Source organism: Engystomops pustulosus, chromosome 6 (genome assembly GCF_040894005.1).
Source record: "Engystomops pustulosus chromosome 6, aEngPut4.maternal, whole genome shotgun sequence".
In the NCBI taxonomy this organism is placed as follows: domain Eukaryota; kingdom Metazoa; phylum Chordata; class Amphibia; order Anura; family Leptodactylidae; genus Engystomops; species Engystomops pustulosus.
In genome coordinates, this window is record NC_092416.1 from 42,340,349 (window position 1) to 42,355,488 (window position 15,140).

Below are 15,140 nucleotides of genomic sequence, written 5' to 3' on the forward strand. Positions count from 1 at the left end.
AAGAGGGGCCACAATTAAAGGAGAAGGGACTCAATGTTAGGAGGTGGAGGGACAGAATATAAGCAAGAGGAGGGGAGTCACAGTGTAAAGAGGGGGAGGGGAGAAGTCATGTAAGAAGGAGGAGGGACATAATGTAGAAAATAGGAGGGGGAACACAATGTATGAAGGAAGGGGGGGGCACAATTTAAGGAGGTGGAGGGGGCCACAATGTAAGACAGATTAATAAAATACATATTTAAATACTGTAGTCCAGTTTATATAACAGGTTATCAAAACTTTTATTGGTTTTACAATAGTTGTAACAAAATGTAACAAAATGAAAGAACAGTCAATAAATACATATAAAACACAATATAAAATACAGCAGCAGTGGTCTAATTAAAGAAAGGGTCCTATAGGCAATGGACCTATGCCACAACAAACTATAAACTGTAGTCTTTGCCGGCTAACACTGTCATGGTCCTTGTATAGGGAGAATGTGGCAATCACTTGATGTATTTCATGCAAGAGTTTAGAATCTCAATCCCGTGAAGTTGTCGAAGTTGCGTCATGAATCTAAAATAGTACAAAGAAAGAATGAATGAGAAGCGTCACCACAAGACGTCATTGCTTGAGGCAAAGAATGAATCAAAATCTTTCTTCTGTCTTGATGGCCGGTAGTTCTACCTGGTAAGAGTCAATTACTACTAAAAATGTAATGTATTACAAAAATGTAGGAACGTTTCACCGTACACAATACTACCGGTAACTACATTTTTCTTGATAGACTTTGTATTCTTGGTTACACATTTATGAAAAGGACCATAAAAGTCTATTACATCTACATTTATGACCCCAAATTAAGCAATTTTACCTTTGTGATCCTATCCTATTAAAGGGGTTTTCCCCTGAAGGCAAGTTACTTGCTGTGAGACACTGAAGGGGTTAACTGTGGATGGGCGGTATGTTTCCCCTAGGTTTGGCTTCTATGCAAGGCCTTAGTGCTGAGGTGGGTTTGTCCAGCACCTTGGACACAGGTGATGGGAACAGCCTAATCAGCCTGGATATAATCACTCAGCAGATCTGAAGTTGTTGTCTCTCTCTGGCAGGAGGCTGGAGGGCACGCAGCCTTGTTCTCTGGGCCTGGAGCAACAAAAGTGTTTTTGTTAGCGGTGAGTTAGAGAACCAATGTTTAGTTAGCACCCTGACGGGTAGGATATTATTTTGTTTGGATGCCTGAATGTGAAGGCTGTTTTATTTTACTTTTGCTGCAATAAACGCAGGCGAGACCTGTTTTGGACTGTACCTTGGTGTCACTGTCTTGAACTGCATCACAGCACCCCGTTACCACAGTCTCTACTGGGCCAAATCTCCACATATGGTGCTTCGGATTGCGGGCAGTTCAAAAAGACACACACCTGAAAGGCTCGCTACATCCTGCAACATTGCATGGCCTGGGTGAAAGCAGCAGGCAAATTGCAGGATAAAGCCAAGATGGAGGACATTATTAAAGCCATGTTCCAGCAGCAGGAGGAGAGGTCCCGCCAGCAGCAGGAAGAGTCCCGGGCTGATCGGCAGCTGCAGCAAGCCATGCTCCAGCAGCAGGAGGAGAGGTCCCGCCAGCAGCAAGCCATGTTCCAGCAGCAGGAGGAGAGGTCCCGCCAGCAGCAGGAGGAGAGGTCCCGCCAGCAGCAGGAAGAGTCACGGGCTGATCGGCAGCTGCAGCAAGCCATGCTCCAGCAACAGCGGGAAGAGTCCCGAGCCATGTTCCAGCTGATGATGGAAAAGTTTTCTGGCGTTATGGCAGCACCGCAAGCGACGACTTCTGAGGGGTCCCATACTGGTTTGCAAGGGTACCCGGTTGTCCAGCATTCCGCACGGGCTGCAGTGCAGAAGGCTTTACAAAAGATGACGGCGACCGACGACGTGGAGGCGTATCTCACTGTGTTCGAGCGAGTAGCTGAGCGAGAGGAGTTACCGGCTGAGCAGTGGGCAGATGTCCTGGCACCGTTCCTGACAGGCGAGTCGCAGAAGGCTTACTACGACCTGAGTGAAACGGAGGCCCGTGAGTACCCCCAGCTAAAGGCGGAGATTCTGGCTCGTCTTGGGGTCACCGTTCAAGTTCGTTCCAGCCGGGTCCACCAGTGGGCTTACTCAGAAAAACTACCCCCACGCTCCCAAATGCATGACCTGATCCATCTTGTCCGGAAGTGGCTCCAACCAGAGGACTGCACCCCAGCACAGATGGTGGAGAGAGTGGTTCTCGACAAATTCACCCGTTCTCTGCCCTCTCGGCTCCAGCGGTGGGTTGGACAGGCCGGTCCCACAAAAGCTGAGGAACTCGTGTCCCTAGTAGAGAGATATCGGGCTACGGAGGACTTTCTACTTACCTCTCCCACACGAAGCAGGGCCAGTGACAGGGTCACCAAACCGTTGGGTAAGGCTACTACTGCGGGAAAGGGGAGGCATGTCAGGTTGGGAGGGGGTTCATTGGGGGGCGTGGATACCCAGAAACCCAGTGAGGCTCGTGACCGAGGTCATAGCTGTATCCAGTGTTGGCGATGCCATGAAATGGGCCATATTGCTGCCAACTGTCCCCTGTCAGTGGAGCCAATGGACTGCAACCAGACCCGGCGAGTGTCACTGTTTGCCCGGCCGGCTCTGGCAGCCGAGTCAGTCACGGATGCAGAACCCCAAGTGTGTATGGTCACAATCGGTGGTCACACGGTGGAAGCCTTGCTAGACTCAGGGAGTCTGGTCACCCTGGTGCGGGGAACTTTGGTTGATCCTGGACTGTACAGTGGGCGGAAAGTGGGAGTGCTATGTATACATGGGGACACTCGCGAATATCCCACTGCCGTCATCAACCTACATACACCTTGTGGTACTGTCACCCATGAAGTGGGGGTGGTGGGGACCCTGTTTCATGAGGCTATTATTGGCAGAGACTTACCGGTGTTTTGGGACCTCTGGAGACGAAGACCCACCTCAGGTGCTGTTGCAGATAATGGGCATCAGGTATGTCCGGCCTTGGCCCCTGAACCCTTTGAGGCCGATGTACCCACACCAGCAGTAGGGGTGACCCCATGTGATGAATTCTCTCCCCTAGAGGTTCTAGCTGGTGAGGTCGAGGGCCACGAGGAGATGGCCGACATGCCGGACCTTGAGATTTCCCGTGAAAATTTTGGGGCTGCACAGCTACAGGACCCTACCTTGGTTAAAGCACGGGAGAATGTTAAGGTGATAAATGGGGTACTCCAAATACCAGGGGCTGATAAAATATACCCCCGAATGGTGATTGTTGGGGAACTGTTGTACCGGGTCGACCAGATACGGGGTGAGGAGGTTGAGCAACTTGTAGTACCCCAATCTCACCGTAGGCTGGTGCTAGAGTTGGCACACAAACATGTGCTGGGAGGGCACTTAGGTGCTGAGAAGACCCGAGAGAGGATCCTGCAGAGATTTTTCTGGCCCGGGGTGTGGGAGGAGGTAAACCGGTATTGTAGCTCCTGCCCTGAGTGTCAACTTACTGCCCCGGTGTCCCACTTCAGGAGTCCTTTGGTCCCACTACCAATCATAGAGGTGCCATTTGAACGGATTGCAATGGATCTGGTTGGCCCCATAGTCAAATCCTCAAGGGGGCACCAATACATGCTGGTTATCCTGGACTACGCTACGCGGTATCCCGAGGCGATTCCATTAAGGAACACCTCCTCCAAAAATATTGCTAGGGAGCTGTTCCAGGTATTCTCACGCACTGGCCTCCCCAAGGAAATCTTGACTGACCAGGGTACCCCATTCATGTCTAGAGTAATGAAGGAGATGTGTAAGTTACTGCAGGTAAAACAGCTCCGCACCTCTGTGTATCATCCTCAGACAGATGGCCTGGTCGAGAGGTTTAACAAGACCTTGAAGGGGATGCTAAAGAGGGTGGTCAGCAAAGATGGGAAGGACTGGGATTGTTTGTTGCCCTATTTGATGTTTGCCATACGTGAAGTTCCCCAGTCCTCTACGGGTTTCTCACCCTTTGAGCTGTTATATGGCCGTTCCCCACGTGGGCTGTTGGATGTAGCCAAGGAGACCTGGGAACAGGAGAGGACCCCCCACCGTAGTGTGATAGAACACGTCTCCCTTATGCAGGACCGCATAGCGGCGGTAATGCCCCTTGTAAAGGAGCACATGACAAGGGCACAAGAGGCCCAGTCTAGGGTCTACAATAGGTCAGCCAGACTCAGGACCTTTAACCCAGGCGACAAAGTGCTAGTTCTGGTGCCCACCGTGGAGAGCAAGTTCTTGGCCAAATGGCAAGGACCATATGAGGTCATGGAGAGAGCGGGGAAGGTAACCTACAGGGTATCTCAGCCGGGGAGGAGGAAACCCGAACAGATATACCACGTGAACCTCCTAAAGCCATGGAGGGAAAGAGAGTCCCTGATGGCCATGGGAGTAGAGGAGGCGTCTGTCTCCAAGAAGGGGACCCCGGAGGTAGGTGTACCCGATGCCAAGGTGCCTGAAGTACGGATCTCGGAGTCCCTCTCCAGGGCCCAGATTCAGGAAGCGAAGGAGTTTGTGCTCCGAAATGTGGATGTGTTCTCTAAATTACCGGGACGTACTTCAGTCATCAAGCATGACATCATAACCGAACCCCACATCCGGGTACACCAAAAACCCTACCGGGTCCCTGAAGCGCGCCGGCTTGCCATATCCGAAGAAGTCAGGCAGATGTTAGACCTGGGGGTTATCGAGGAATCTAAAAGTGACTGGTCGAGTCCTATTGTGTTGATTCCCAAACCGGATGGTTCCCTACGGTTCTGCAATGATTTTAGGAAGTTGAACGAGGTGTCCAAATTTGATTCCTATCCCATGCCCAGGGTTGACGAGTTGATAGAACGACTTGGACAGGCTAGGTTCTTCTCCACCCTTGACCTGACGAAAGGGTATTGGCAGGTCCCCCTGACTGACAGGGCTAAAGAGAAGACCGCTTTTGTTACCCCTGATGGGCTTTTTCAGTACGTGGTACTCCCCTTTGGGCTACATGGGGCTCCTGCCACATTCCAGAGGTTAATGGATCTCGTGCTAAAACCTCACCGGAGTTATGCCTCGGCCTACTTAGATGACATCATAGTCTATAGTAACGACTGGGGGAGTCATCTAGCCAAAGTACAAGCAGTGGTAGACTCCCTGAGGGCAGCAGGGCTGACAGCGAACCCCCAAAAGTGTGCACTGGGACTGGAAGAGGCCCGTTACCTGGGGTACCGTATTGGGCGAGGGGTCATCAAACCCCAAGTAAATAAAGTAGAGGCGATCCAGCAGTGGCCACGACCCTTGAGCAAGAAGCAAGTGAGGGCTTTTCTGGGTATAGTGGGCTATTATCGCCGATTTATCCCCGATTTTGCGACAATAGCGGCACCCCTGACTGACCTGACCAAGGGTAGCAGGGCGGTGATGGTAAAGTGGAGTGAAGAGGCTGAGGGGGCGTTTCAGCGACTTAAGACGGTTTTGTGTGAGGGACCGGTACTGATCACCCCTAACTTCACCAAGACCTTTATTGTGCAGACTGACGCTTCTGACGTGGGCTTAGGGGCTGTCCTGTCCCAAGTAGTGGAGGGTGAGGAACATCCCGTGACATTCCTGAGCCGCAAGCTCACACCTCCTGAGAAGAACTATAGTATAGTCGAGAGGGAGTGCTTGGCGATAAAATGGGCTCTGGAATCCCTGAGGTATTATCTGGTAGGGCGGCAGTTTACACTGGTGACCGATCACTCTCCCCTAACCTGGATGAGTCAGGCCAAGGAGAGGAACGCCAGGGTCACAAGGTGGTTCCTAATGCTCCAGAATTTTAAATTCACGGTGGAACATCGAGCAGGAAAGCTGCATGGGAATGCCGATGCCCTATCCCGTACCCACTGTCTGATGGCCAAAAGTGTTCGTCCCCACAGGGTCAAACAGAGGGGGAGGGTATGTGAGACACTGAAGGGGTTAACTGTGGATGGGCGGTATGTTTCCCCTAGGTTTGGCTTCTATGCAAGGCCTTAGTGCTGAGGTGGGTTTGTCCAGCACCTTGGACACAGGTGATGGGAACAGCCTAATCAGCCTGGATATAATCACTCAGCAGATCTGAAGTTGTTGTCTCTCTCTGGCAGGAGGCTGGAGGGCACGCAGCCTTGTTCTCTGGGCCTGGAGCAACAAAAGTGTTTTTGTTAGCGGTGAGTTAGAGAACCAATGTTTAGTTAGCACCCTGACGGGTAGGATATTATTTTGTTTGGATGCCTGAATGTGAAGGCTGTTTTATTTTACTTTTGCTGCAATAAACGCAGGCGAGACCTGTTTTGGACTGTACCTTGGTGTCACTGTCTTGAACTGCATCACAGCACCCCGTTACCACAGTCTCTACTGGGCCAAATCTCCACATTGCTTATCAGTGTCTCAGTGCTAAGACCCCCACAGACTGCGAAAATGAGGGGTCCGACTTACTCCGCTCCTCAGACTAATAAAGCAGTCGGCCGTGCATGACCATTCTGCTCCATTAATCTCCATGGAGCTGACGGAGATTGGCAAGCGCGGCGCTCACCAATCTCCACCATCCATAGAGATTAATGGAGCAGAATGGTCATGCACGGCCGTCTGCTCCATTAGTCCGAAGAGTGGCGCGGGGTCAGTCGGGCCCCTCACTTTCGCAATCTGTTGTGGTCTCAGCACTGAGACCCCCACTGATCAGCAAGTTAGGCTCTCTATCCATACATCAATGAAAGCTAGTGATGACTTTACAGACAGTCGCTTGTGTAATTTGAGAAAATAGTCCTTAGGCATCCAAAAAGATAATCTTTAGCCTTCGTATCTATCAGAGGTGGACCAGCTCTGAATGCTTTTCGATGCACTACTCACTACAGAAGAGAATGGTACAGAAAAGCCATTTTTTTTAAAGAAGAATAGTAAAAGGTTTACTATTCATCTACTCCATTCATTTCCGAAATAAAAAGAAACTTCAAAGGCTTATTTACTCAGTAAAGGAAATCTATCAAAATCCATCATGATAAACCAGAGGCACTTACTCATAGATCCAGGCACCGTGACTGTGGTAATATTCCTACATTTGTTATCAGTGCCCTATTTCCTTCAAAAATCAACTAATAAAATTAAGCAAAATTAGTCTGAGGGGCTACCCTAGCCCCCCCCCCCCCCTTCATGATCTGGTGTTATATGGTCTCATCCTCTCCCATGCTCCCTCACCGAGATTACAGCAAAAAGTGCTCACTGCACAAGTGCTGAGGGAGCAGGGGGGAGGGTGAGACAGAGTAACAGCCTGTAAATCCAGATCACAGAAGGGCTACAGTAGCCCCTTGGGATCATTGACATAATTTTAAAAGTTGATTTTAGAAGGAAGAAAGCCATGGATAACAACTATAAGAAGATTAGCACAGTCAAAGAGTCTGGATCTAAGTGTCCCTGGTTTAATCATGCTTGATTTTAATGGTAGATTATGCAAAATGACATAACTTGGACTGATTTGGCAAGCTGCATGGAATTAATTAGGGTTTTGCTATCCATGCTATTTATTACACTCTCTGTGAAGCAATCCAGAACATGCACAGATACCCAATTGTTGTTTTTGTGAAAGTACAATGTACTACTTACCTTGGCTCTGCAGAAGAGAGTTTACCCAGTGCTATGGCAGCGTTCTGTATTACAGCGGGTGCCCTGGAGTCCCCACCGGCATGGATCAGAAGAAGCCTTAGGATATCAGACTGCAGCAAGGTCGAGGCTGCTCCAGGTATATCAAAGCAGTTTCCCAAACACAGAGCAGCGTTCCCCACTGTTATCTCATCGTCAGAATGTAGTAGGTTAACCAGGGTGCCAAAGTCTAACAAAACGCAGGGATTCGTGTTTAGTAAAAAAAAATATGAAGTCATTGTGCAAAATGCTTTGTTGTTTTGTCTGACTCTTTATATATCATCTTATAAGGATGCTGCTTATGTTACATACATGAACCGACATTCTATCAGGTCATAATACTAAAACCAAATCAGATATTTATGCATTGATCATAGCAAAAACTTCATGGTCGTTGCAGTTAGAAAAGGTTTCTTAGCCACAAGATGAAGTAATTTGTCCTCCACATCATGGGGCTTTTGCCTACCTGTAAATCCCCACTTCAATACAATGGGGCACATTTACTTACCTGTTGCGATCCCGCTGTGCATTGTCCGACGAGGATTCGGGTCTGCCGCGATTCACTAAGATCGGCGTCCAATTTCCTGTATGTGTCGCTTCCCCCGCTGAGGTCCGCCGGAGTTCACCTTCTTATTCCCGGTGCATGTGAGTGCTGATCTTGCAACACAATTTTCTTTCTAAATTCCACGGTTTGTCCGAATCAGTCGGGATGTCCGACAACAACGCCCCCCGATTTGAGTCGCATGCTGATGCGACACAATCCAATCACGTGCGCCAAAAACCCGGGGAAATTCAGGGCAAAACAGAAAAAAAATGAGAAACCCGACGAAAATGCGAAATGCAGACCCTTAGTGAATGTGCCCTTATAGGTTGTACTGGATTATAGGGAATGAAAAGAGCCAGGATTGCACATCTACCACTTATGTCCCTGCAGTAACAAAAAAATGTACTCAAGATTTACCCCCTGGATTCATGGGTGCGGGGCAGGTGTGGCAAAATTATCAACGTTGAACAAATCAGTTATCAAAATTGATGGACCCACTTCTGATAATGAGTTGCTTCCTCAGTCCTGGGAACAACAAAGCAAGTGACTTCCTACGTTCAGAGGAAGAAATGTTCTGTGCTCCGAGGAGGCCCTTCCTTTACCATAAACATGTCAGATGACACCACCCTGAAACCCGCAGGTGGGGACTATTCCTGGACAAACAATTATAAGGTGGTTGGCCACTTTACCTCATGTTCTTTGTGTTAGGGCTCATTCACACAGGTGTGTACTAGCCCAGACCGGATCATGGGTGAGCACAGGGCCGTGAGGACGAGTGAGCACTTGTCACCTCTCCTCCCTCCATAGGCAGAAGTGCAGCCGACACAGTTACAGTGTGGTGAAGTACTGTATGCTCACCGTGCCGTGACCTTGAGCCATTGAGATCTGTGGGGCCATGATCTGGTCGCAAATCATGCAACCGGATCACAGCCCCCATTGCGGCCATGTGAATGTACCCTAAGTGTAGGGGGCAGGATATTAGGTAATTTACCAATATACATCTATTAGAAGTTCTGCTAGTCTTTCCTGATATGTAAAGTGAAGCCACCAGTCTAATAACTTATTATACCACAGACCTGACCATAAAATGACCGCAGGAGGGTCATGTGATGTCTCTAAATGTCCATGAGCAATCCCCCTGCCAGGACCTTACTAATATCATAAGGTCCTGGTAGGGTGATTGCTCCTGGACATATTGGTAAATTACCAAAGTGTACCACCACCTTACAGTGGTTTTCCAGGAATAGCCCCATGTGGAGGTTTCATGGCCAACTCTCTTAAGTTCATCAAATATAGTCCTCCTTTTACATCTTCAATTGTTCACTTAACATATGAACATTCTCAAGGCTCATTTCAACTATATTGGTAGAAATATAAATGAAAGGATTATATATATTCTCTCTTTCTCTTCTGCTTACGGACAGTAAAAGTGCAAACATGGTTCACTTCACATATTTATATTTAGACCAACTTCACAAGTCATGATAAATCTTCCCATAATGCTTGGGCAGTCAGACAATATGTTTCCTGTTGCTATACAATCCAGACATGCAGAACATACTGCCAATAATAATAACACTAACATAGCAGTAGTGTCACATGACAGAGCATGCTGGGAAATATAATTCCAAACAGCTGGGGGGTCACAGGTTCCCATACAACCATGACAGGAAGCATTATCACATACATTATATATGTCTCCCGTTACATTCCAGGTGATTTTCAACCCCACACCTGCTGGAAAGTGGTATTATTGTCATATAAGGGGATACGTTTCTAAAATTCTATCAAAAACAAACCATTCCACTAGGAATTGGTTAAATGTGCAGTTTCTAATCTAATGATAAATAAATGAAGAGCTGATTAAACTCCCTCATGTTCAATAACTAATTAGGAAATAAGCCACGACTTCGTTTTGTACAATTGCTTGGACGGAATAGATAGTAAATTATGTGCGGTGAAGACGGATGAGAGATACTGTCTGCATCAGCATCAGATCTCACAGATTTATAACTTTTTATAGGACAGGTAGTCTCTATAGGGCTATAAAGGGCTGAGGTAAAGAGGATCCATCAGCAGACATCGATACTATACAGATTGTGGGCCCTCGCGAGCAGGGGCGGATTAGGACTAGCATATGCCCTGGGCTGTATGAATATTATTGCCCCTACAAGTCTGGAATCACTTCCTACATGTGGTACTACAATCAGATTCTTGGTGAACGGAGGATGTGTCCTTCTGCTGCTATTAATCTGCGGTTTCTAGACCTTTGGGGGACCTTCAAAGGTCCTGAAATGGCTCTTGTGTACATTGTATTAAGAGCAGGAAAAGATGTAGGAGATTTCATGGTTGATGGCCCTTCTCTGTATCAAATTTGACAGGTGGAAGGCTTGACCCGTAGAAGGGTTGGGCCCCAGGCTACTGCCCAAATGGCCTATATAAAAATCCACTACTGCTCTTGAGTAGGATCCTTCTTCTACTTTTGTCTTTTGTAAATATTTCTCCTTGAATTTATGTAATGTATGTGAACCCCTAAATTTATATCATTGTGAGATTAATGCTGCTATGAATAATAATGATATTAATAATAATAATAATATTATTAATTGTATTTGACATGAAAAGTTGCAAAAGTTGTAAACTGTACAATGTTTTTTTGTTGTGTAACTGTAGATTACCCCACACGGAAGAAGCAGGGAGCACAGTTTAGTTTCCTATTACTCAAGTTCCACTTACTTTTATCATACTTGAAAATGTCTTTCCTCGCTTGAGTCTGCTCTTTGGTACACACAGCAAGGACTTTTACCGCATACAGTGAAGTCTTCTTTCCACCGGCCTATTTGGATGAAAATTTAAAAAAACAGAAAGCACATGGAATTATTATACAATTCTCTCACATAATACCCATAGGCAGAAGGTCAATGCAAAAGCATCAAGCAAGGTTTTACAATTAGTACATACAATATCACTTTATCCATAGGACTGGCGACTCTCAATAGTCACAAGAATAGGTTCCTCGTCTCCCATTAAAACGGTGCTCAATGCTGCGCTATACTGTATAATTGAGGCATAGGACAGGAATGTCTAAAGTGAAGGACATCTTTGTATTTTGGAGCCCTACAATGATGTACAGTGGTTACATGTGATGTTGTACATACAGCAATTACTTATCTATTGCTTTGAGATTACTCATAGGGGCAGATTTACTTACCCGGTCCATTCGCGATCCAGCGGCGTGTTCTGTGCGGAGGATTCGGGTCTTTTGGCGATTCACTAAGACAGTTCCTCCGACGTCCACCAGGTGTCGCTGCTGCGCTGAAGTCCATCGGAATGCACTGAACTTCACCAAGCCGGGCTGGGTGCAGGTAAGTGCGTGTCAAGCGACACTCTTTTTTTTAAATGCTGCAGTTTCTCTGAATCCGTCGGGTTTTTGTTCGACCACGCACCGCGATTTCCAGCGCGTGCATGCTGGTGCCAATGCGCCACAATCCGATCGTGTGCGCCAAAAACCCAGGGCAATTCAGGGAAAATCGGCGCAAAACTGAAAAATTCGGGTAACCCGCCGTAAAAACGCGATTTGGGCCCTTGGTAAATGACCCCCACAGTTTCCATCAAGATGTAATGTTGACCAAGTTGTTTCACACAAGGGATATTCTTCCGCCAATTGCAAGAGAAGTCGTCAATCAGTAAATTTCTGCGCTCACACTGTACATTGGCAAAACTGTACGTCGGGCTATACAGTTTTGATGCCTGATTTTATAGGTTTTATAATATGTGCATTTTTTAGCTCTTGTGAGTATTTTGGAATTACATTTTTTCATTAATTAGGGTTGGAGACTCGCAAGTTGTACCAGCCTTGATTCATTTACGAGACCATACGTGCATCAAGGATCCCTGTACCATGTGTGAGGATTTTGGGTGATATTTTTTGTGATCCTGAGATCTGTATCATGATGTGAGCCACATCCTGGTTGACCACTATTACTATTATTTAACTAAGCATTTGGGGATTCTTAAAGCTCCTCCTGGATATGTCCATTTAAATATTATGGGGCAGATACTACCCGGTCCATTCGCGATCCAGCGGCGGGTTCTCCGGCAATGATACGTGTTTTCCGGCGATTCACTAAGGTAGTGTGCCCGATGTCCACCAGGTGTCGCTGTTGCGCTAAAGTCCGCCGAGGTCCACCGGAGTTCATTAAGCTAGGCTGGGTGCAGGTAAGTGCGTGTCAAGCGACACTTTTTAAAAAAAAAAATATGCCGGTTTTTACGAATATGACGGGTTTTCCGATGGCCACCCCCCCCAATTTCCGTCACATGCATGCAAGCACCGATGCACGACAATCCAATTGCGTGCGCCAAAAACCTGGGGCAATTCGGTGCAAAACGGTCATTTTCGGCCAATCTGCCATAAAAATGCGATTTGGGCCCTTAGTAAATGACCCTCTATGTCCTTTTTATGGTTTTCTATATGACATTTTCTTTCCTTTTATACTGAAGCCATTATGGGGTTTGATAGAGGTTAAAGTTTCTTTGTGACTTCAATTTCAAAGATAACTATAATGCAGGCTCTGGTAACAGTCTAATAACAGAGACATAGATGATGGGCTCCAAGACTAAACCCCCTTCCCAGCTGCCCTGGCCTACCCTAGGAGGTAAAAGACAACTAGTTGTCGTTCTCTTCCAGCACCAAATTGCAAAACACAGAATAAAAGACAAGACAATATAAATATAGAATAGTCTCCAGAGCTAGGTCACAACAAAGAGGCAAACATAGTACAAAACTGCAAGGCAGGAGGATAGTCTGAATAAAGACAAAAGATCGGAATACAGAGCACAGAAAAAAAAAACGGATATCTGGAGCTTATTACAAACTAGATCTGTAGCAGGCACAGAATACTACCTAGGAAGAGCTTTTAATATAATAATGTTAACAGTCTGGAAGGTGAGAGTAGAGTAATAGTGTCAAATACTGAAGAACCAGTGCATAGCTGCAGGAGATGGACGGGTGTGGTGCAAAATCAAGGTAGCCAGTAGGCATAAACCAGTGTCCGCATCAGTAATGTCAGAGTGAAACACAATGGGGGTCATAGGGTGCTAAGTGCTTGCTCATATATTTATGAATAGAGATGAGCGAACACTAAAATGCTCGGGTACTCGTTATTCGAGACGAACTTTTCCCGATGCTCGAGTGCTCGTCTCGAATAACGAACCCCATTGAAGTCAATGGGAGACTCGAGCATTTTTCAAGGGGACCAAGGCTCTGCACAGGGAAGCTTGGCCAAACACCTGGGAACCTCAGAAAAGGATGGAAACACCACGGAAATGGACAGGAAACAGCAGGGGCAGCATGCATGGATGCCTCTGAGGCTGCTTAAACGCACCATTATGCCAAAATTATGGGCAACAGCATGGCCATGACAGAGTGACAGAATGAAGCTAGATAGCATCTAAAACATGCAATAATTGACCCTGACACTATAGGGGACGGCATGCAGAGGCAGCGGCAGCAGGCTAGAGAGTGTCATGGCGACATACCCTAAATGGACTCAGGCTTCAAACCAATGGGTGGCAGAGAGGAACCAAAGGAGGTGAGCAAGAAGTGCTCAAATAATATCGGTACATGATAAAAGTTTGCCAGTATATTTTGTGGATTACACAGCAGGGTGGCGACAAAGTTAACATGGAAGCCATGAAAACAACCCAAAATTCTGCCTGACACAGCTCGTTTGATAAGGGGACCATGTATGGAGGCAGTGAACTAGTAGTAGATTAAAGGTGCTGCAGTTAAAACTATGTTAGTTGGATCTTGGCATGGAGCTGGCGCTCCGCTGCCAGGCGAGCTTTCGCCAATCCAAGCCCCTGTCTCTAGGCTACTCCCCAAACAGCACTTCTAAGAACCTTTTGTATAAGATCAAGTGTAGTAGCGTTCTTATAAGTTTAGGATATGCCGGGTGAGGGGAATGTAAACAGATGCGCAAGAAGCGCATGATGCGCATGGAGCTGGCGCTCCGCTGCCAGGCGAGCTTTCGCAAATCCAAGCCCCTGTCTCTAGGCTACTCCCCAAACAGCACTTTTGTATAAGATCAAGTGTAGTAGCGTTCTTATAAGTTTAGGATATGGCGGGTGAGGGGAATGTAAACAGATGCGCAAGAAGCGCTGAAATAATATCCCTAAATGGTAAAAGTTTGCAAGTATATTTTGTGGATTACACAGCAGGGTGGCGACAAAGTTAACAACTTTGATGTGGAATCCATGAAAACAACCCAAATTTCTGCCTGACACACCTCGTTTGATAAAGGGACGATGTATGGAGGCAGCTATATGGACGACTTTTGGAGGTAGGAATGGAGACAACGTGTGGAGGCTGCTATGGAGACAATTTAATTTGGATAGTGCCTGTATGTGGCAGTCCCAAACATTTTTCAAACCAGAGGAGCAGGTAGGTGGCCCTCCAGTAAAATGGGATAGATTGAGTGCCTGTATGTGGCAGTCCCAAAAATTGTTCAAACCAGAGGAGCAGGTAGGTGGCCCTCCAGTAAAATGGAATAGATTGAGTGCCTGTATGTGGCAGTCCCAAAAATTGTTCAAACCAGAGGAGCAGGTAGGTGGCCCTGCAGTAAAATGGAATAGATTGAGTGCCTGTATGTGGCAGTCCCAAAAATGTTTCAAACCAGAGGAGCAGGTAGGTGGCCCTCCAGTAAAATGGGATAGATTGAGTGCCTGTATGTGGCAGTCCCAAAAATGTTTCAAACCAGAGGAGCAGGTAGGTGGCCCTCCAGTAAAATGGGATAGATTGAGTGCCTGTATGTGGCAGTCCCAAAAATGTTTCAAACCAGAGGAGCAGGTAGGTGGCCCTCCAGTAAAATGGAATAGATTGAGTGCCTGTATGTGGCAGTCCCAAAAATTGTTCAAACCAGAGGAGCAGGTAGGTGGCCCTCCAGTA

General features: G+C 47.0%; 1 protein-coding gene across 2 annotated transcripts in view; it reads right to left on the reverse strand.

The window, feature by feature from the left end:
- Positions 1–293: 293 nt before the first annotated feature.
- Positions 294–15,140, reverse strand: part of TTC12 (tetratricopeptide repeat domain 12) — a 114,531-nt gene continuing 99,684 nt past the window's right edge. For both annotated transcript variants that reach the window (XM_072155862.1, XM_072155861.1), the window contains exons 20-22: positions 10,931–11,030; positions 7,615–7,840; positions 294–555 (exon numbers count right to left, since the gene is read on the reverse strand). In XM_072155862.1, the coding sequence (XP_072011963.1) occupies positions 486–555; positions 7,615–7,840; positions 10,931–11,030 (396 nt within the window). In that variant the 3' untranslated portion in view covers positions 294–485. The remainder of the gene's footprint in view (positions 556–7,614; positions 7,841–10,930; positions 11,031–15,140) is intronic.